Source organism: Xiphias gladius, chromosome 11, assembly GCF_016859285.1.
Source record: "Xiphias gladius isolate SHS-SW01 ecotype Sanya breed wild chromosome 11, ASM1685928v1, whole genome shotgun sequence".
In the NCBI taxonomy this organism is placed as follows: Eukaryota; Metazoa; Chordata; class Actinopteri; order Istiophoriformes; family Xiphiidae; genus Xiphias; species Xiphias gladius.
In genome coordinates this window covers 6,659,230-6,681,883 of record NC_053410.1, presented here as the reverse complement: position 1 = coordinate 6,681,883, position 22,654 = coordinate 6,659,230, and the positions used below count along the sequence as shown (strand labels likewise).

The following is a 22,654-nucleotide window of genomic DNA, read 5'->3' as shown; positions in this document are numbered from 1 at the left end:
CAAGGTTCCTAAAGATGGTTTCCAAAATGCGACAATATCATACTCCTTAGAATAGTGCATCTAAACCCCATCCATGTCAAATTGTACTTTTTACGAACAAATAGTGTTGACATTGTGGTTTGTTTCTGTCCACAAGAGTGGGGTTCCTGAATTAAAATAAAACCCAAGCCTCAATTTTAAGGAACTTGAGGTTCAGGAAAGTATTTGGAAATCAGTGATACAGTGAGTCCCATCACTGGGTCCAAGCAGTTTAAAATAGTTTTGGCCTGTTTTACCCAGCTCTGGTTAAAAGATCAAATCTGCATTTGGCGGTTTGAAAACAGAGGATACAAGATGCATTATGAAAAGGGTGGGGAATACTCAGTGTGTTAGTTATCGAAGCCATCTTTATCTACCTTTGTCATTACAGTTACTAACCATGAGTTGTGTTTTATGAGGATAGACTTTATTACACCTGCAAGAGGTGGTTTTAAATTGACAAACCTGTTGGTTTCTCCGCGTTACAGATATGGCTTTCATATATGCATTTTTCTATATTCTCGGTTTGCCCTTTTCCGGTCGTTTTACAAGAGTGGTTTGAGCTTGCTGTGTTTTGAGTTTACATGTTAAGCTAAAATATTCAAGACATGAAGTCAGGTAGAGCTTGACTTCTTTGGAAATACCTTATCCCCGTGTAGCACTTGTGGTTTCATTTGTGAATGACCAGTTGTACTGTAAGGAAATAAAAACGTTGGTCATGAAACAATATTTAACCTCCATTATTCCACAAGGAAACTAATAAACTAGCATCCCACACAGTAGCTGACTCAGTGTATTTTAGTGGACGAGGCATTAACTCGGCCTGGGTTAATGCCCGCATGTCAGCGGATAATGTGTGATGATGGGGGTCAGCTGTTCGCCACAAGAGTCCCCTACATTAAAATATACGTGATCAAAGTCAAAGAATTTCTTCTGCCGCACATTACACGGTGTACAGAGGAAATGTTAGCGTATTCCCATAAGCTTGTGAGGACAACACCAGAGTGAAACGTTGATGTTTTTGCCTGGGAAGGTTTGTGTGTTTGCGTCGACTGTGTTGCTAGGTTTTGGTTGACTGGTTGCAGAGTGCGGCTGGCTGTTTTGCTGTGTCATCAACTCCCACCCACAGGAAATAGCAGAGGGATTCAGTTTTTTTTTTTTTTTAAACCCTATTGTATTCTTCTCAAGTACGGCGTAAACTACTACACCGTGTATATTCTTTGAACAGCTACTTGACTGTGTGTGCGTGCGTGGGTGTGTGTGTGTGTGTGTGTGTGTGCGTGTGTGCGCGTGTGTGCGCGTGTGTGTGTGCGCCTGCCTGTGTGCCTGTGTCTCTGTCTCTTTCCTGATAGTCTCCGGTCTCTGTTCCTCATCGTATTCGTTCCACCAGCAGGAGCACTAGGGAAGGAAAGACGCTCTCTGAGATTAACTGTGAGTGTATACACAAGGTCAAGATGAACAAATTCACCTTCAGTTGGAAAACCAACAGAAATGACCCACGCTCTCTGTATTAATCCTCCCGTTTTATGTTGTTCCCTCTTTTTCTATCTACACCTCTGGCTGTCTCTTATTTTTCTCTTTCTCAGTTGATCAGGTGAAGTTTGATCCTCTATTGAGAAAGGAGACAGAGCCCCACCACGAGCCGGTGAGTTATTATCCGTGGCATATGTTTCTATGTCTGAGTCCCTGTGAGGGAGATTATGTGGTTTGCGCGGTTGTCACTTCACCACTACTGGCATGGCTGATCCTCACCTAATCACAGGAAGCACCCCGACCAAATCCATGTTGATGTCAGTCTGTGTTGAACCGAACATGAAGCCCATCTACGGAGCACGTCCCGATTCATCACAATTCAGCTATGGTTCAAAAATCTTTTAGCGGGTAGAGAAGAACTCAGATTACTGACCAAGCGCAGTCAAATGTGGACTTTAAAAGCAGGTTTGCCGCAGTGTATCTCAATATGTTTGCTCCGAATTTTCAACCAGAACCAGATTTTTTTGAACCCCCCCCCCCATAACATGATTTATTGTGTGCACATAAGTTTAAGATTGTGGATACAATCAGCCCAAATTAGTTTTCTTTGCAGTGCCGGGCTCTCCAACAGGGACGAGAAGAGGAACTTAGATGCCCAAAAGGAGCTCAGAGTAGAACCACTGCCCCTTTGCATTAAAAGGATCATGTTTATGTGGTACCGGAATCACTGGGAGGATTCCGGTCATGTCCTCGCATGGATCAGACCCTGGTACAGACCTAGAATATGCTGGAGGAGTAATAGCGTATGTCATACCTGGCCTGTAAACTGTGGCGCACGGCAAGTAACAGCTTTCTAGCCATAATGTCTCCTCACCTACAGGCATGGATGGACACGTATCTAACAGGATTCACTCGCTAAGTTCTTCAACAGATACGTGGAATTTTTTCTGTGTGTGAAAACTGTTAATTTACACATGCAGGATTTCGGAAGAAGAAAATGGTTATTGTCAGTTTCGGCTGAAAGTCAGCACAGGCCTTGAACAAATGTGCACTGGTTGAGCCATAGTTTTATTTGTTAAGATGATTTTTCTGGAAGCTAAATCTTACTCTGCTATTGCCCATCACTTCTGAACGAGATGTGGTTGCTCATGGGATGGTGCAGGGTTCATGCACAGTCATGACGTCTTGTTCAACTCCCCCGTTCCCTCACTGCCTCCCACTTTTTCTGTCCTTTCTTTGCACTTGCACTCCACAAACTCCCCCTTGTATCCTATTGTCCGCTGAGACAATCCATCCTAAAATCAAGTCAAACCCTTACCTCCTCCTTGCCCCTGTCCCTCCATCTCTGTGACATTCAGTGCCATTCATCCCTGCGTCCTTCAGTTTCTACCCTCTCCTCAAAAGTGATTTAGTAGCGCGGGGTCTCTCTCGGTCTTGCTGGCTAGTGTGGTTTTTAGCGCTTCAAGATCCGTCCATTCAGGATTACAGTTCTATGTGTAGCATTTTAAAATCAATAAATCGTAACTACATTAATGCTGTAATAGATTATTAATTGGTGACAGTAACTGTATCTGTCACCGAAAGGATTAGCAGCGGCCTTTTGTGGCATCTTTGCTCAAAAGGCCGCTGGCAAATGCAGATAGTGCGAGGAGTCAATGGCTGGAGCAACTTTCCGCATGTTTAGCTTCTTGTGTGATATTAAACAAAACGTATCCGTAGCAACACTAGGAAACATGGATTAAGGCAACGTGGTCTCAATTCAAAGATATAATACCAAAAATACAACTGGAATAAGACAGAGACTATTAATTCTCTCATATTCTCTCTCTATGATATATTAATGATATATTAGTGTAATTTATTAATGTCTCTCCCCAGTTTTGCTGATTTTTAACCTCCCCCAGTTTATTCCTAGATCCATCCATGCCTCGTGCAATCTATCTCCCATCCATCACCTCTCCGCTTGAGATGAATATTCCGCTATCTACCGCTGTTTTGCTGATTCATGGAGGTCACAGCCCATTTTGGCCTTAATCCATTTTTCATCCATCATCCTCTCTCTTGCAACCGTGTCTCCATTCCTCCCCGTTCCCTCCATCAGTCCAGGTTAATGTATTAACTGAGGTCTCTCTCGCTCTGTCTTGCTGACCAGTGTGATTCTGAGCCCTATCTGGACTGTGTTGAGGAGCTCTACTATACCGCGAGATCTAATCTGGTAGTACTCTTTCTATCTGTCTCTGTCTCTCTCTTTCAGTCTCTCCTCTGTCCATCTACATTGCCCTTTTTTCTTTTTATTTTCAGCCTGTCTTCATTTCTCTAACCTTATGCATTCTTTGTTTCACCTCTGCCTTACTCTCCATATTTTGCTTTCATTCTTAATCTGTTTCTGAAGGACATGTCCTTGTCCTTCTTTTGGCTCTCTTGCTTTGTTACCCCCTGCTGTCTTTTTTTTTTTTTTTTTTTTTCCAGAGTGCTGACTGCTTTGGCTGCTAAATGTCCGACATGTATTTTTGTTAATTTTCACACATTTGTTCCATCTATTCTGGTCCATCCATCTGTTACAGTTCATTTTGTTCCTCTTTTTCCAGCCTTGGCTTTTGCCTCACTAATTGGTGTTGTAGTTGTCATGGTGATAAGAGTCCTCAGTGATGTTGTTGGTGTCGATGCTGTTTTTGCTGTTTTCAGATACATACAATATACAATATTGCATACAATACAAACAAACATTACAATCAATCAAATCAAATTGTAAATTTTGTGGGTCTTAAATATGAGATTTGTGTGAAACAGACTAATACATGCACGTGCGCGCACACACACACGCATACACACAAACACACACATACAGAAGAAGGTCGGGGATCAGATTCAGTTACAGAACTGCAGACCTGAAGGCTGGTAGTGATGCAGGGCCTTGCTCAAGGACACTTAGTGAGGATACATGAGTTTGAACACAGGCCTACTCATAAAAGTTACTACTTTTTATATTGAAGTTTATAAACATTCAGTCTCAACCTTTTGGTTTTTGGCTGATTGTACCTGATATATTTGTTTGACATATTTCTCTCTACAGAATGTGTCTCTCTCTTCCGCACACAGCTGCTTACATGTTCTCTAACCTCTAAGTCCTATAGTTGACCAGAGCAATGAGGCCTTTTTTTTGGTGTGTGTGTGTGTGTGTGTGTGTGTGTGTGTGTGTGTGTGTGTGTGTGTGTGTGTGTGTGTGTGTGTGTGTGCGCGCCTGTATAAAGGTTGTGTGTATCTGTTCGTTTGCAGAATGTGTGTTTTTCCTCCGCACGCTTGTTGCGTTATGTCATTATCTTTGAAAATGCTTTTGTGACACAATGCTGCATTCACATTGTGGCTTCACGTACTAGATGCAAGACCAGGTTTTCATTCGTTTCAGTCAGAATGGCGCTACATTCGGGCAGCGCTGCTTATCGTCAACTTGCACCCTAACCCACTTGTACCTGGTTTGAAAGGTACTGCAGGAACTTAAGAGTTGATAAATAATGAATGACCACAATCCAACACACATTCGACAGGCTTATTTTTTAAATGCTCAGGTTTAGAGACAACACTTTTCTGACATACCTTACTTCACATTGATGATTCATTGCTTAAATTGTCTAAAACAGTGGGTCAGGACCCACGTAGGGGTCTTAAAACATATGTGTGTATATATAAGGGAGCCACTGAACAGCTGTTTTCCAGTCATAGCTTAGCAACCGTAACTAGCGTGCTTATCCACTCTAATGTAAGCTGCGATCCTTAGCGTGACCCGACTGCCTACCTCACTGAAGTAGTAACAGAGCATGACTGGCGTAACGGAGCACATCATTGACTAACTACAGTAGGTTCATTCAATTTTTCGGGTTATTGGATACATTTTTTTAAACATTTGAAAAAAGCTCTGTACACGACTTGCACATCCACTGTGTACTATTTCCCCCATTAGAATTTGGGGTTGATTAATTAGCTAGCTGGCTACTGCTCATACAGCCTGCTAGCTATAATGGTCGCCGGCAATTTTTTTTTTTCCTATTTTCTTATGTTTTAATGTAATGTTTTTCCTTTAATTGGTGCTTTTTTTTCTTGTGAAACACTAGACACTTTCACCTCTTTCTGCCCAAAGGTGAAACTTTTTGGTCTGAACTTGCCACAGTTCATGTCCACACGAAAGCCATAACTTGTGATGAAAGGTCATACATAGACTTAATTTTAGAGCGTCCCAAAACAAAAAGGTTGGGAACCATTTTTTTTATTTTTTTGTTATACGTACTAAGTCCATATTAAAAGAAACTGAGCAGGATTACTGCCGGTATCTACATCTGTCAACCTACTCTTCTTTTTACTTCTTCTAATGATGATGAAATAGGAATTCAGCAGTTGTTTTACCCTTTTAGAGTCCAGAAAAATCTTACTGTGAGAGAAAGTGACACTGCCAGTTTCCTTCTGTTTTAATCGTGTCTGACATCACATGATTTACACGTTTATTAGACCACAATGTGAACTCAGCAAGAGTCAAATCAATAGCAATACAGTTAGCTATGTGCTCACTGTGTACATCTGTGTACGTCTGTGGTTATGAACTATCCTTGCGGTGAAGTTGCTGTTTTATGGGGATGGTATTATTTCTAGAAGGCTGCCACTGTAGCCCGGAGTAATTTGGCAATTGAACAGGGTTCCAGTTGTGGTCACTATTTCAGTGTGGTTTATTGAGGCACATGGCCAAGGCCTTCAGCCCTGATTGTGCCCCTGGAGAAATCAAGTACATAGCATCCTTTTTAAATGAGACAGTTATGAAATATTATGTCACAGTAGTAATGTCATTTGTCTGTCTTGTAGGACCTACAGTTGGAGTATGGGCATGATTCACCAAGTCTGCTGGGAGGAAACAAGTGAGTCTCACCTTCACTTTCTGTCCCTCTTTTTTTCCTTGCCGTGGCTCGAATTTTCTCCTATTCTTTCATCTACAATTGCGGCTGTCATAGTTGGTTTTTATTTTGTTTTTTGCTTTTTGTTTTTATTTAAATTAACCATGTAGATTGAGGAAAGTTGCGGAGAGCCAGAATGTGAGACAGGGAGAGATTTCATGCTGTAGGTTTGATGATTTATTCATAATAGAGGATGTTGAAGCTGTGTGTTTGTGTGAGCTTTCTGCTTATAAGTGTGCTTTGTAAGCAGAAGGCTCAGGTTCAGATCAGGGCAGCAGAATGTCCTCCCTAGTCTGGCAAGGAATGAAGGCATTATCAGTCTCAGCAAATAAATTCTGAAATTAGAATTTTTTTTCCTTTCTCTCATTTATTTCTGTGCTTTTCTCTTCACTCGTTCAACAAACAGGAGTCTTCTCAAATCTGTGGAGGAAGAACTTCAGCAGAGGTGAGTCAGACCCCTCTCTCATCCAGATTGAGCCAGGGTGTCTTGTTTTGCTGGTCTTCTAACCATGCCCACCCACCGACCAATCACTGTTAACGGCAGGACTAATTGGGCCAATCACACGCAACTAACGCTGCTGTAATGACTTCAGGCTGTCATGGCTCTCAGCAGTTTGGACTCTCCTGGGTTTTGTTTTGCCTCTGCGGCTTGCTTCACGCTTTGATGTCATCAGGAAAAGGCTTTGCTTCATAGGAGCTTCCTGCACAGCATGGCTTACACACACAGACACACACACACACACTCACACACACAGTCACACTCTCATGTGTGCATTCACACACAGACGTGCGCAAGTATATACAGTTTCTTAACCAAAGCTGCAGTAGATGTCTGTAGCAATTACACTGGCAAGTCTATGGAGAAATTCTGTTTATTTGCCCCAAAGATAACGATGATCAGCATTCTTGTGCTTTGCTATTTTCTATGATCTGTTACGACAAATGCGTTTCATTGAATTCTTTGATCTGCATAGTAGGAAAGATTAAAAAGTGTTTTCACATCTATAGACAACAGGTACAAAGTTGTCTTATAAAAATTCCCTTTTAGCCACCAGGACCTAAATTTGACTTTTTTTTTTTTAAATTTTTTTAACGCAGGCCATCATTGTTTAAAAGCCGGATCGGATTGATCAATGTTTTACTTATATGCTCACAATAATGGTAAATTAACAGTTAAATTAAAGGTATTATACTCTGTAAGCCAGCTACAAACTAGAAATGTAGTTCCTTTTAGTTTAGTTGTTGAAGGTTTTATCTCCTTTTTTGTCTCCTTTTGATGAACAGTGGTAATAGTAGAGCCGGCCAGTAGTTTACAGACCTGTGGAAAATGCAGTTCTCGGTTTGTTTTAGTGTATACAAGTGCCTCCGAGGTGCATGTTACTAGGCAGTATCATTCAACATGTGGCAGAATGTTATAACAGTAATTTGAACAGTAGATGAAAGGGGCTTTTTCTCACTTAGATGTGGCAGACAGGTGTTATTTATTCTGATGTGGTAAAGCCGACCCCTCTGGTATTGCCAAGGAGGATGGAGAGGCTGTTAACAATTATTTACAAAGGCTTTTAGACAGATGTCTGATAGTTAACTTCCTGACCTTGACTTTTCTGTAGTTTACTCTGTTGTCACAGCATATTGGTATAACTTACTGTACTGTACCTAAATACAAAAGAGAGGTTAATCTACTGACTGTGGCAAGGACTTGAAGGTTCTAGTTCGATGTGATAAATTTACGGCATATCACCTTGAATAGAGTCAGCTCAGTAAATTTAACAATCTGGGGAAAAGATTCTGTTTTCCAAAATAGACAATACAGGCTGTGTTCTTGCTGTAAATTCTCAAATAAAAGCTTGTATTCAAAAAATAGCTTTGGGCCTGTCAGGCTCAAACAAATAAACTCTGGTTGCTAAAGGACAGGTAAAAAAGGACAGGTAAAAAAAATCTTTTCATAGTCACCATCTACTCAGACTGCCTCTTTTAAACGGAAATACTGTTTTTATTAACAGATTAATTAATTCCAGTTGCTTCTACTTTGCTGCTCTTTTGATCAGTGTAATGCTACTGTCAACGAAACTCGTCACCTTCTGCACAGATGTTTCATATTAAAAGCCTTCCCGATAGACTTTTACTGTGAAACATCTGCAGGACATGTTGAGTTTCACTTGAAAAGCATTGCAAAGTAGAAACAACTGCCGTTGAGTAGTGCGGGAGAACAGTGTTGGTGTAAAAGAGAGAAATGCAGGGCGGTGAGTATCATATGACTCCGTCCTCAATATGGAGAAAGTGTTAAGTTTGCATTAACGGCAAACGGCATCAAAAGCAAATTAAAACAAGAGCAAACAATACAACAAGGAGATGGCTAACTAAATATGAATAAATATAATCAGATTTTCTCTGATATAAGCCAGTTTCAAAGAATGGCCCAGTTCTCTGTGCAGTTGATATAAGTAAAGGCTAATATTTGAGTATTTACTGGATATAAATTGCAGTTAAGCTGAATTGACTGATGAGAGGTTAAGTCTACTGTCTAGGGTGTGTAGATCTGTAAGGACTGTATCGGTTCAAACAGTACATTTGAGTCTAGAAGTGTCTGGTTGTGGAAGTGATCAGCAGCATCATGTGGCTAAATTCCCCTTGTGGTTCAGGCCTATAGGAAATTGACCGATTTGTTGATTTTTATTGATCCCAGTGTGAACGTGGGGCTCTACTTCTTTTGTTTGGATCTGTTCAGTCCTTTCAGATCTGCCCAGGGTTCAGGGGTTAGAGGTAGTTTGTGGACCAAGCTTCACTCAGCTCTCCCTCCCCTTTCCCTTCATCCCCAAATTCCTCCTCCACCTCCTCCTCCTCCCTCTGTTGTCATCTCCTGTCTCCTTCGCTTGCTCCCCCTCTCCCTTAATTTCCCTCTCCTATGCTCTCCCTACTTGAATCCTCTACTTCAACCCTCTTCCTCCCTTTCTTCCACCCCTCCCTTGTCCCTTCCTCCCCACCCCGCTCTTATCTTCACCTCCTCTCCCAGGGGCCATGTGGCACACTTAGGGGATGATGAGGATGAGGATGATGATGGTGCAGATGATGATGAAACTCACACTCAGTAAGTTCTCTCCCAGTCTTAGAGCTGGAAGCCCTCCTTCCTTGTCTCCCCATCTCTCTTTCTTTCTCCACTCATCCCTCCCTCTATTCAAAGAGGAAAGGAGGATGAGGAGTAGGACAAGGAGGTAGGCTTCCCGTCTTTGCCACAGTTTCATCCACGCATCTCTATGCAGCACACCCCACCATCACACCACATATGCCACCTGTGTTTGTGTGTGTGTTCACAGCCTGTGTGTTTTCCATGCTGTTACTACTTGTGTGGAGTTTAACAGTTACTAACAATAACCCTAACCCAGAAAAAAAACTCACCTGGTGGATGTCAATACGGAAAGTTTTTCCTACATTCTACTTCCATAAATACGCAGGGACGGGGAGTAACTCTAGCCAAGGGTAGGTCTAAAAAAACACAGCATTAAAGAGTGCATCGTCGCTACATATAAATCCAGCTACATATCAAATTCTGGCACATCATATCACTCAATTTTCGCTCCATTCTGAGCTATTTTGTGAGGCGCAAAATATGAGGTCTGGGTGTAGTTTTAGTGTTTAGATCCTCATGACCTTGACATTTTATTTGCTGTTTTGTTTTGTTCTACACTTGCAGTGCCATCTGTGTGCCTCCTCGGGGTGTGTGAGCGTGTGTGTGTGTGTCTGTGTGTGTGTGTGTGCCTGTGTGTGTGCCTGTGTGTGTGCCTGTGTGCGTGCACGTGTGTGTGCACGTGTGCGCGTGAGCAATCTCACGCTGCCATCTCTTCTCACGTCTTGATAAAACTGTGTATTTGGCGTCCAGCCTTGTCCCTCATTTTGTAAAATGTCTGCAGCGGACCAGAACATTCTTTCTAGACAGATATTTTCCACTGAAGTCAGAAAGTCCTTTAATACTTTATATTTTAAGCTTTTTGATGATGGTCACATCCAGAGCCCAAAGTACAATGATCACAAAAACAGAAAGAACCCGAATTTCTAAATTAACTGCGAACAATTTATGTGTAAATTGAAATCAGAGCAACAGCTTCTAGCTATTAAATGTGTAAAACAACTAATGTTATATGTCCGAAATCACTTGCGAAATCAGAAAATATAAAAAAATTAAGAATTGGAAAACTTGCACATCATAATTTGCACTCAAGTGCACCCACCTCGTGAACATTACCTCCTGAATAAAGGCCTAAATGATTAGCTTACCATGCTGGCTAGCTACGTACAGTTACTGAGTAGCGTGTCAACGGAAACAAAGATTCACTAACTCAATTCTACAGCTCATTGTCGAAAAAGAAGCTTTTCATGACTTCCTTTTAGATAAATTCTAAATCAGTATTGATCCAGCTCCAGAAAAAAGACAAGTTCCTGTTCCATTCTCCATTGTATGTGTCGGATCAGTAGAAGTACAAATCTTCTCCCTTCTTTTTAAATGCTTTTTTTTTTTGCCAACTTCTTGCCAAGGACGTTCTTTGCCATTTTCCACCTGTCACCATGCCACATTTTCCAATACAGTGTTTGTATGATACCCTTAACAAGATGATATCTGCACTGATGACAGACTGTCTCGGTTATGTGATTAGTTTATCGACCGCCAGTCAGCTGAATCACTGTGACTCAGGTCCGTTTTGATTGCTCTCTGATTGCTTCATTGTCTTTCAGTCATTAACAAGTGGCTCTTCTAAACTGCAGTCTACAAGATGAAATTGATAAAGTCTCTGTGAAGACAGTGCTGGTCTGCAGTCAAAATTATGATTTTTAGGCATCAATGGGTGCTTAAAAGCCTCAAAATGTGAGATCTTTTGAATGAAATGAGAAACAGGTGTAACGCAAACACAAAAAATGTTTCACACTTATGATTGATTCAATATTTTCTTTAACAGAGATGGGTAAAAATAAGCATAATTTAGAGAATAAGTATTAGAACTTAGTCCTTTTCACAAAAATGTGTGTCGTAATTTCACTTGTGCTGGCACTTTTCAGTTCCAGCACAACTATTCTCAGAGACTTTACCAATGCTTAATCTGTAGCTCATAATGAGGTCTGGTATGCCAGTCTCACTTTGTATGTAGTGATTAACCTTTTAAGGTAGTAACCTTGTGTCTGTCCCTGTGTCAAAAAAGTGTCAGGCTACGGTTATACTTGTCATTTCAGCGTTTCTTTTAGCTTCTGATCACTCCATAAAATACTTGATCTGGTCCGGTCTAGAAGCACAAAGAAAGTGTTCCCACATGGAACAAATCTTAAAACAAAATTTTAGTGTGATTGTACTTCTTTGTCTGGACGTGATCCAGCTTATTCACAAAAGAACAGTTTAAAGAAACTGACAGTGTGATTTTTTTTTTAAACCACTATAAGTGTAAGCATGATTTTTCGAACAAGTATGGATAATAAAACATGCGATTTTATGAAATCTGTCCCTTAGAACAAAGCAAAAATTGCTTTAAAATGACAAGTTAAACCAGAGCCTCAGTGGTGACATTTTGTCAAATGTCTGTTTTTTTTTTTTCTTTTTTTTTTTTTTCCAGTGTAACTCATGTTTGTAATAAATAGCAGTTGCCAGTTTATTTTATGATTGCTTCATCAAGCAGGGTCTTAAGTCCTGTCTTCTAATTTTCCAGTAAATTGAGCACTATCATGAGGCCAAAGGTCCCGCCCCCGCTTCCCCCCAAGGTAAGAACAACTGAATGCATCTCTCAGCCAAAGTCAACGATTTGCCATTTGAAGATTAACGGTTCAGTTTAGTGTTCATTTGTAACATGGTTGACTTGAAAACGGTTTAATGTAATTGAAAATGCGATGTGCACGGCGCTACTTACTAGTTAGTTCATTCTTCATTTGGTTATAGAATTGCTGTAAGAGCTGTTTGAATACAAAAGACTTTTTTGTTTTGATTTGAATTTTGAAGAATTTTGCCCCCTAGAATGAGAAATGAGCAAACTCTTTGTCTTCATCCGTATTTCTTCTCAGCCCAAGTCCATCTGCTCGTCCCTGCAGCAGCAGCAAAAACAAGACGACAGCCATTCACACAGCGAGGACGACGGCGGAGGGGGAGGGACCATCAAACGCTGTCCAGTCCCAGAGACGCCCAGCCCGGCCAGGCCCGCCTCAAACGTCCCCCCGCGGCCCCCGCCCCCGAAGCTGCCACCCCACCGTCGCAGTAGCCTAGGTAACGAGAGCCCAAAGCGCACGGACGTCGAAAACTCTGCCCCAGAGGATGATGGGAGCTTTAGGCATTTCTGGGAGTGGCTCCACACGCCTCACACAGAGGAGGAGCTGGAGGAGGCGTGGGAGGTGCTGAAGGAGGTGAAAGAGGAGCAGGAAAAAGAGGAGGAAAAGGAAGAGAGTAAGAGCAGCCAATTGGTAGATTGGTAGTTTCCGCAGACCCTGTCGCCCCCTTCGATTGGTTGTGTGGTCTCCCATTAGTCAGTTCTCGTAGTCCGATTGATTTATTTGTTCCATGAGTTCATTGATAATAGTGCCTTTTTAATTTTTTTTGTTTGTAGTTCCTTCCGTCCATCAGCTTCTGCTCAATATGATTGTTTGTCATCTTTTGTGAAGTCTGATTGGTTGTTTAATCCAATCAGTCCTAGGAGGAAGAAGGAAGAGGAGAAAACATCGTCTTGGCTGCTCAGAACTCAGGCAATAACTTAAAATTGTATGATGATGCACATACGAATGAATCCTCCATTGCCATTCAGTGCAGGGGCATACACATACTGTATGCCCCTGCTAGTATGTATGAAATTGGCTCAGTTTTGATTATTTAGCAAAAGTTTGTGTGCATTATCAGGTAAAATTCTGCCCCTTAAATGATTCATTTTGATCAAATATGGTCTTTCCCGTTCCTGTTAGCAGCTTTACTAATGTCAGTTCTAAAATGTAAATCAACAGTTTCATTGAACAGTAATCAAACACAAAAATTACATCAAGGCACCTAATTCAAACAATGACATTTATGTTTGAGGAAGACATGTATTTGTTCTCGGAGGATAACAGACTGGTACATGTATGTATTGGTACATAAGAGACTGAAGCTGAACAGGAACAGAAACACCAAAGCAAAAACAAATCAATTAGAATTCTTGCTAGTGTACTTCTGTAGGAACACACTTGTTATAAAAAACAAAACAAAAATTCCGACATAATGAGTATTTCCAATATTCTCAACATTCCTGTGCTGTATAAAGCACTGGAAATTTTTCTCAGAGGGAAAAGCACATTTTATTAAAGTAGTAATTGTTTTAAATATACCTTTAATTTCCATTTAACATCAGGATTTTAATCTGGATTTTTACTGTTCTCGTGCTGAATTGACTAAGAAAAGGCAAGTCTGAGTATAACTTCCAAGTTATGACATAGTGGGTTCATGTTGGCTGTTGGTTGGCAGATCAGTTTTTGAGAGGAACTTAACAATTTCATGGTTTTGCAGTTGAAGTTTTCCTGAATATTTAGATACTGTATTTGGTATAAACTAAACAATTTGGATTTTTCTTGCCCTTTCTGTAGAAATATAGGAAGTTGTTTAGTATTTGGAGTTGCATCGCGGAAAGATGGCAAAACACACTGGGGAATGTGGTCAACTGCAGTGTTACTTGTGTTTTAAAAACTAGTGGCAACACTGAATGGACTGAAAACAAAGATTAGAAATGTCCATTCCTGCTGGAATGGTCCTTAAAGCCTTCGGCGGGCACGCATTGGTAGAGAAGAACGGTGTGTGCGCAAATGTGTGTGAGTGTCAGTCTCCCAATCTTGACAGGACATTATTTTGTCCGTAGCAACTGAGACTTCTCACAGCAAAAAAAAAAGTCTCATTATTTGATCATTTTATCAGCCAGGTCAAACTTTTAGAACGTGCTGTATTAGTACATGCAGAATGTTATACGGCCTACCAGCTATATAATTGATCTATATTGACCGCTGCGTACCCAGTGGTATATGGTGCATTCACACCTTCCTTTGCTGGCGACTATATTTGATCCTCTGTATTCTTCCTGCTAGCCTGCTCCCTCCCTCCTTCCCTCCCTCTCTGCTCCCAGTATTTGTTTGCTACTGTTCTAGTGTAACTCTCCTCTGTGTCTTTAGTCCTGCAGATTAGACCGTACTCATTGAAACCAACGGTATATATGAGAATGTGTCCGTGTGAGTGGACTGTGCTCGCAGTGTGTCCTGCAGCCAATTCAGTATCTGTCCTTGTCACTCACTTTTCCCCCTCAAAGACGCATCTGCCTATGCACATACACTCTCCCTCTCTGTCCCTTACACTCACGCACTCTCTTAGTTTCTCTGTCACTCAGACATATTTAGTTGCGTCTCTGTTGTTGTAGGTAACGGGCTGAACTCTCCACACAATGGCGAGAGGGACAGTCCGGCAGACAAACAGTCCACCATGCCCCCTAGTGTCCCCATACGGAAAGACAAGAAGGATGTTCCGGTAAGCAGATTTGGCTCTTCAGCCGTGACCCAGAGACCCCCAGAGTTCTTTTGAGGAAGTTCCAGTGGGTCCAGTTCTAAATCCAATTTTGCATTTAATGAACTTATTAATAAAATTGTTAATAATGCACATATTGCTGTGGCGCAGAGCAGAAAAGTCAGGCACCCAGTTTGACGCAGTTGACAGTGTCTTGTGGGTGGCGGGGGGGCTGAAGAGGGATTATGTCCTTGTCATTGGACTCCGTCAGGGGGGCCGGTGCAGGGGAAGGTCAGGATTTGGGCCCTTGAGCCAGCGACAAAGCCTACACTGCACCGGACGGGGAAATTGTCGTTCCAGTTTTGTTACGGCAGAAAACAGTGCCCATAGGTTCCAAAATGTTCAGCTGCTGTGGAAGATTTGAAGCTCATGGATTTTCAAAGCAGAGGTCTTGAAGGAAATTTTGACATTTGAGGGCAAACTAGGGGGTGTATCTTTATGAGTACCTTCTGTGTGCATTGATTCAAATTGTGACACCCTGTGTAAGATTCACTGACACTGTGTTACCAGGATCATTCATAATCCAGTGCTTACTGACCTTATGTTTGTGTGCGTGTGTGTGTGTGTGTGTGTGTGTGCGTGCGTGCGTACCTGCATTTATCCGTCTGTCCCAGAAGCCAATCAGTAATGGCCTCCCCCCTACACCCAAAGTCCATGTAAGTAACAGTCTCTTTCTACTCTCCTTCAGAAAACAGCTGAAACTCTGCAAGGAATTTTCAGTATTTGACTTAATGAAGCAGTCCGCTCTCTGATACACAAATACACATTCATAGAAAGAAAAAACCTGACACATACCGGCATCATAATCTACACGTGACTCACCATATTATCTGTACAAATCTTTATTTGAACCATGCTTATTTATTGTCTCCTGTCATTCGCAGATGGGTGCGTGTTTCTCCAAGGTGTTCAACGGCTGTCCTCTGAAGATCCACTGTGCCACTTCTTGGATCAACCCCGACACCAGAGGTAACCAACAGGAAACCAGATATAGGATTGAACATCAGCTCACAGGGTGACGAATAGGTCATCAGTAACACCCGGAATTAAACCACCCTGACGCTTGAAGCAACTTATTAGTGTGGTCTAATGTGAGCTGTTGGGTTGCTCTAAAGTGTGTGTGTGTGTGTGTGTGTTTGTGTATGTGTGTGTGTGTGTGTGTCTTTCAGACCAGTATTTGATATTTGGAGCTGAAGAGGGGATCTACACATTAAACCTTAATGAGCTGCATGAGACCACGATGGAACAGGTGAAGACTAAAGACCATGCATTTTAAGATAATAGTAATATAGTTTATGATAATATGGTTTTCACTTTCTTTACGTTTTGGCTCAAACTTTTTACTCTTTTATGCAATAAATTCCTGTATAATGGTGCGTGGGACAAACTATTTAAGCTAGTTGCGCTACACCATGGTGCTCATTTGCTGCATCTCTACTTTCTCTCTGCCTTGCATTTGTCTGCAGCTCTTCCCACGGCGGTGTACCTGGCTATATGTAATGAACAACTGTCTTCTTTCCATATCTGGTGAGCCCCCACATGTGTGTCTATGTTATTGACACATGGTTTGTGATCTGAATTGTTTCGTCGTCATAACAGTGTTACGCATCTATCATCTTCACTCAGCATTATTTGTTCTCTTCTCTTCCATTTTTCTCTTCTATTTTATTCTGTTCTGTTTTGTCCCATGCCAGGAAAAGCCTCCCAGCTGTACTCCCACAGCCTGAGTGGTCTGTTCGAACAGGCCAGACAGTTACAGAAGTTACCAGTAGCCATTCCCACACACAAGCTGCCTGATAAGATGATTCCCAGGTAACTCTCCAAACAGGAGGCCCAACCTATATTACCGGAGTCATCTGATGTGTTGAGCTCCCAACACAAAAACCTTTTCTGAGTGAAAACGGTTTCCTTGTTTGTCTACTTTTAGGAAGTTTGCTGTATCCAATAAAATTCCGGACACTAAAGGGTGCCAAAAGTGCTGCGTAGGTGAGTCATTCTGATGGAGGATTTTATGTCTTTGTGACCAGTACTGCAAATTCCAGACATTTTGGTGTTAACCTATTTTATATCATAATGCTGTCAGTTCTTTCATTTACACCTTAACAGTAAATAATTAGTGTACAAGTGTGGAACAATACTGTAAGACCACTAAATGTACGAAAATCATACATATCATCTCTCATATCTTGTGTACAATATCACAAGATATGAGAGATACAGCTAGTGACAGTGAAGAAAGTGTTAAGTGCTACCAAGAGACCAAATGTAACAGGTAATGATGATTTGTGTTTTCTCGGTGCAGTGCGTAACCCTTACACAGGCCATAAGTACCTGTGTGGAGCCTTCCAGTCCAGTGTTATGCTGTTGGAGTGGGTGGAGTCCATGCAGAAGTTCATGCTCATCAAGGTCAGTTCTTATTCTCCTCAACACCCCTCACTTGTGTCTCCTCTCCTCTGTTTTTAGCTCATTTTAAATGATAAAAAAGGGTCTTTCAAATATAATACTCAGTATCAAGATTACTACCTACACCAAACCCAAGCCCTATAGACACAATATGCTGTGTGTCTGAAGAGATTTAGATACAGATGAACTTGGATCTTTTTTGGATCTCTCTCTAAAACAGTACAGATGTTTATGAGTCTTGCAGAACACACTGCTGACTTCCTGTCTGTGGGAGACGACTGTAGTCCTGCTTCCTTTGAGATAACCGGTAACAGTAGGGCAACTTCTCTCCTTCACCTACTCTCTCTTCATTTTCAGAATATCGACTTCCCGTTGCCGTGTCCTTTGGAGGTATTTGAGATGTTGGTGGTCCCGGAGCAGACCTACCCTCTGATCTGTGTGGCGGTCAGTAAAGGCACCGAACTCAACCAGGTGGTCCGGTTCGGCACCGTCAACCCCAACTCTACCTCCTCCTGGTTCACTGAAGCAGGTGAGAACAGTGTGGCCGGTGCTGTTATCTGGCAACAACTGATTTCTTCTGAAGATGTTGCAGATGTGTACAACACGGAGGTAAAAAAAAAAAACGCTCTCTTCCTCATCTTCCCTCTCTGCAGACACTCCGCAGACGTGCGTGATCCACGTAACTCAGCTAGAGAGAGACACTATCCTAGTCTGCCTCGACAGTGAGTAAAACACACAGACGCACTTTTACACGTCTCTGCAGTTGCACTGTGCTTAGACTAGTTCAGGACAGAATGCAGAGGTTTCTGCAACGGATTTACCAGGATTTCGCTCAGCTGCTTCCGCTCTCTTTCCCATCTCTCTCTACAGGGTGTATAAAAATAGTGAACCTCCAGGGCCGGTTGAAATCCAGCAGAAAGCTGTCAGCCGAGCTGACCTTCAACTTCCAGATCGAATCCATAGGTAAAAAAAGAAGAGAGCTGCACTTGCGTATTTTAAATCCCAAAAATACCACGGCAAAAGTGCTACCTAGGGCCACAAGAACAACCAAAATTTCCTAAAATGAAGGAATAAGGGTTACTTCTTAAAATTAAAGGAACTTGAATAGACAGGTACATCTTCTAGAAGATTTGTACAAGACAAGCTTATTTGTTTGTCTGCTTCTTTGCAGTTTGTCTCCAAGACAGTGTACTGGCCTTCTGGAGGCACGGCATGCAGGGACGGAGTTTCAAGACCAACGAGGTGAAATTGATACCAAATGTCTGTGTGTTTGTGTCTGTCTGGTCCTGTCTAAGAAGAAAACTGCACACTGTAATGAGCTCCACCTCCAGGCATAAATGGCAGGATGTTATTTAATCTCAGACAACGATAGGATTTGATTACAGCTGTTGTAGCTGCTGAATTCCTAAAATGTAAGAGGACTAATGGAGCATGGCATTGGATTCATTGTATGGGTTGATTTTTCAGACCTGCAAAATCACTTGAAATAGGGAAACAAGTGATCAGGGTTGCTCCAGTCAGGCTTTTTAAGGCAGTCAACAGTGACTGGTTTCAATTAGTTTTTCGTCGACCAGTCAGGAGGCAACTTTGCATTTGTCATTATACCCCAAACCATCTTATCAGATCACTTGTCATCAATCAGACCATCCCTATTTTACTCAACAGTGATACCTGAAATTAAGCTACCATCCTGCAGTAGACCATTTGGACTGTTGGCTTCTCCTGGCGAGCTCTGACCTTGACTTTGTGTCTCTCTGTCTTTGTCTCCTCTCTTACATTCATCAGATCACCCAGGAGATCTCTGACAGCACACGCATCTTCAGACTACTGGGATCAGACAGGTGAGAACGCGCGCACGCATCGGCACACACACACTGGCTTCACACTTCGTACACTTCACGCACTTAGGTCTCTGTTAACGTCCACTCTGATGTCTTATTACTGAAGAAGCGTTGACTGCAGAAATCCAGAGGCTGAGGACAGAGGCCTCACTCTGCCCAGGTACTCTCACTGCTCACTGGCCACAGATGGCCCAAAACTCTTCAACCCTTCTGTCGGGACTCTCTAGGTCTGCTTGACGCCAGATGTAATTGATCCGGAGCTTTAAGACTGTGTGAGAGGGTGTGTGTGTGTGTGTGTGTGTGTGTGTGTGTGTGTGCATGTAACTACAGCATAGACACCAAAATCATCTTTGTCTGCTCTGATGCTATGCTATCACTTTATTCTACCGACGGTAGGACATGAGCAAAACGTGACTCAGCTTTGTGTCTGGGATTGGTAGAACCTGCACAAAGTATAATTCTTTTGAACTACCGAGAACAACTTTCGTATGGACTGGATAATTTTGGTGCCTACTGTCTCATTACTCCAGGAGCTGAGTGCCTTTGAGTTACGATGTGTGAATGTGCGAGCCTTTGGGTCCCCGTTAAAACGCTGATAAAAGCTTTCTCGCAGTTTTCCTCAGGGTAAACAGAGTGTACTTTATGAAGGGCTTAGATTGGAAACAAATCATATCCCTCCGCTACCTTTTTCCAAATAACGGGGCTTTCAAAGGCTGGGACCAAATCCTGCGTGGGTTGCTGGGTGTCTGTATATATTGCTTCAATAAATCCTGGGTCTTTACTATGTTTCATACTTTATATTGGTCAGTGTATTAATTTTTGTCAGGAAAACTAATAACATGCTGAAGCAGGCTGGGCTGTTCTTTTATCAGGGATTTAAAGGTAAAATAAAAACTGATTCATGTTCTGTTATCGTCCCTTGAAACTAAACTGGATGTCATATGTGTGTGTGCTTGTGTGTTTGGTTATGTGTGTGTGTGTGTGTGTGTGTGTGTGTGTGTTTGAATTGCAGGGTGGTGGTGCTGGAGAGCAGGCCTACAGTCAACCCTACGGCCCACAGCAACCTCTACATCTTGGCAGGCCACGAGAACAGCTACTGAGACACACACACACACACACACAAACAGACACACACACAAACATAAACACACAAACAAACAAACAAACAGCCTACCACTAATGCAAACAAGGGAGTAAGCAACAGGGAGACTCGCCTACCGCTAACCCACCCAGCCCCCACCTTCTCACCCGGCCTGCAAGTAGTGTAACTGGGAGACGAGCACTTCACGGGTGCAGATGTGGATTCCCAGTTGCAGAGGTTTAAAATGCACCGCAGTGTTGTACGTGTATCAGCTGAGCGTGTTGTAGTAGGACCCGTTTCCGACAGGGCGAGGGACAGCTGGTCTGAGGCCAGTTGGGGTTGTGATAGCTGGGGAATCTCTTCTCTGCACATTACAAGAGCGACTTCAACCCAGAATCCTGACACTATCCCACCTTCCCCTGCAATACTGCCCACTGGGTAAACAGCACCCAGCACAGAAGTTTGACTTCTGCACTACTTCTACTACTACTTCTACACACACTCGTACTACTACTACTACTGCTACTTGCGCTAAAGCTTCACAGAACAGCCATCTTGCACAGAAAACCTTCCCTTCTCTCCTTCGTTGTCTTTCCCTCCGTCTCCTCCCCCCTCCTTTCCTTCCTCCCTTAACCCCCCCCCCCCCCTTTTTTTTTTAAACTACACCCTTATTTATTGTGGCATGATGTAACTTTAACAACCTGGATGGCTTTCCTCTTTTATTTGTTTGTTTGTTTGTTGTTTTTTTGTTTGTTTGTTTTTTTACAGGATAGAAAAGAGAAAACAGACTAAAAAGCTTTGCCACCTCTGCTAGCATTGAATTCCAGTACCCGTCACCACACCACACAAGTGCTTAATTGACCTCTATTTAATTGTTGTAAATATAAATGTAGTATTTTTTTGAGAGAGACAAACACTAAAAAGACTGGTCGTGTAGATAGGCATGTGTATAGTTGCTCCGTACAACTATGGAGACAAACAGAGACAGGCATGGAGGAGTGACAGGGCAGTAGATTCACTTCCTAGTTCCCGGATCATGTGACGAGGGTCAGGCAGCAAGGACCCCTGCAGTCTCCTCAGGTGGACAGCTTTAGTTATCTGACATTATTCTCATAATGGTTTGGAGCTCAGGATTGGACTGAGCAGATGGTCATTTTCATTTTTGCATGCATCACATTCAAGACTTCCTGCTTGTTTGTACCATAGCAACTGTCGTCAGGGCAGCGGACGTTTTAACTTTCTTTTTCCTGTCTCAACGTTATCCTTTTTTTTTTTTTTTAATCCCATTTTAATCAGAAAGCCTCATTTTTTTTTCTTCTTAAACGCTATTTTTTTTTATTTTTAATGAACCACTGGTGTTAAAAATTTGCACAGAGAAAAAAACGTATTTGATAAACAAATGTGATGTCAATATAATATATGACCTTGCGTGTATGCACTGTGTGTGTACGTGTGTGTGTGTGTGTGTGTGTGTGTGTGTGCGTGTGTGTGCGTGCGTGCGTAGACATAGAACATGCACATACGAGTGCATCGTGTACAGATCTGGTCTTTTAATAAGTGACAGCTGTTTCTCTGCCCGAAGCCTGTTGAAAACGGCGCCAAGCAAACAGCTGGATTTACACAGAAAAGAAAATCGCTTATATTTATCCAGTAGACCTGGTATATATCAACTCTTAGCCATAGTTTCTAGCATTAAACGTAACTGGAGTGTGCACAATATAAATGAACAAGGAGGTTTTTTTGTTGTGTGTGTGTGTGTGTTAAAACACTTACATGAATATACTGAAATTATGTGCTTTATTTCACCGGATGTGGAACAATTTGAATAACCAGCGGCAGAAAAAAAAAACAACCCCCATCTGGATAAAACAAACACTAAGGATTGTTGAGAAACAGCTTAACTTTAGCTTTTTTTAACAGGTTTTTATTTCCGTGTAAATCCTCGCCTTCGATTACTTTGACCCCCCTGTTGCTGTGACTTCTTTAAAGGCCCACATCTGTACGAGAGATCACACTACATGCGCGCAGATGTGCACCGTGTGGCTGCGGGTGTGTAGGAGAGTCTGCGCGCGGCAGGGCACTACCAGCCCTCACAAGCTGTGACGCTCGGGGTTGCTCTCGGGTTGGGCGCGAACACTAGCTGGGGTCGACCTACGGACGCCGTCTCTAAACGCCCATCCCCCCACCGAGCCGAAACGTTTTTGGGGTTCCTTTTTTTTTTTCTCACCGCCTTCCGGAAGCTCAAGTCTCGGCCCTCTCTTCGTCTTCTCCATAGGTACAGAGGTGTAAAAGCTACAGCGAGTGAACCGACCGGCTGCGAGATGAATAAGTCAGAATATACAGAATATATAAGAACAAAAAGCAC

General features: G+C 42.3%; 1 protein-coding gene across 6 annotated transcripts in view; it reads left to right on the top strand.

The window, feature by feature from the left end:
- LOC120796567 (mitogen-activated protein kinase kinase kinase kinase 3-like) overlaps positions 1-21,556 on the top strand; it is a 40,001-nt gene extending 18,445 nt beyond the window's left edge. The window contains exons 13-34 of one of the 6 annotated variants that reach the window (XM_040139551.1): positions 1,371-1,449; positions 1,605-1,663; positions 3,644-3,706; positions 6,340-6,392; positions 6,835-6,873; positions 9,442-9,516; positions 12,116-12,167; positions 12,465-12,663; positions 14,822-14,928; positions 15,582-15,620; positions 15,849-15,933; positions 16,134-16,213; positions 16,431-16,491; positions 16,659-16,776; positions 16,892-16,950; positions 17,267-17,370; positions 17,725-17,896; positions 18,021-18,089; positions 18,238-18,330; positions 18,539-18,609; positions 19,153-19,208; positions 20,221-21,556. In XM_040139551.1, coding sequence (XP_039995485.1) covers positions 1,371-1,449; positions 1,605-1,663; positions 3,644-3,706; positions 6,340-6,392; positions 6,835-6,873; positions 9,442-9,516; positions 12,116-12,167; positions 12,465-12,663; positions 14,822-14,928; positions 15,582-15,620; positions 15,849-15,933; positions 16,134-16,213; positions 16,431-16,491; positions 16,659-16,776; positions 16,892-16,950; positions 17,267-17,370; positions 17,725-17,896; positions 18,021-18,089; positions 18,238-18,330; positions 18,539-18,609; positions 19,153-19,208; positions 20,221-20,308 — 1,821 coding nt within the window. In that variant the 3' untranslated portion in view covers positions 20,309-21,556. Of the gene's footprint in view, positions 1-1,370; positions 1,450-1,604; positions 1,664-3,643; positions 3,707-6,339; positions 6,393-6,834; positions 6,874-9,441; positions 9,517-12,115; positions 12,168-12,464; positions 12,841-14,821; positions 14,929-15,578; positions 15,621-15,848; positions 15,934-16,133; positions 16,214-16,430; positions 16,492-16,658; positions 16,777-16,891; positions 16,951-17,266; positions 17,371-17,724; positions 17,897-18,020; positions 18,090-18,237; positions 18,331-18,538; positions 18,610-19,152; positions 19,209-20,220 lie in introns of all 6 variants that reach the window. The other 5 variants (XM_040139550.1, XM_040139555.1, XM_040139552.1 and 2 more) reach the window with 5 other exon arrangements.
- Positions 21,557-22,654: the final 1,098 nt, after the last annotated feature.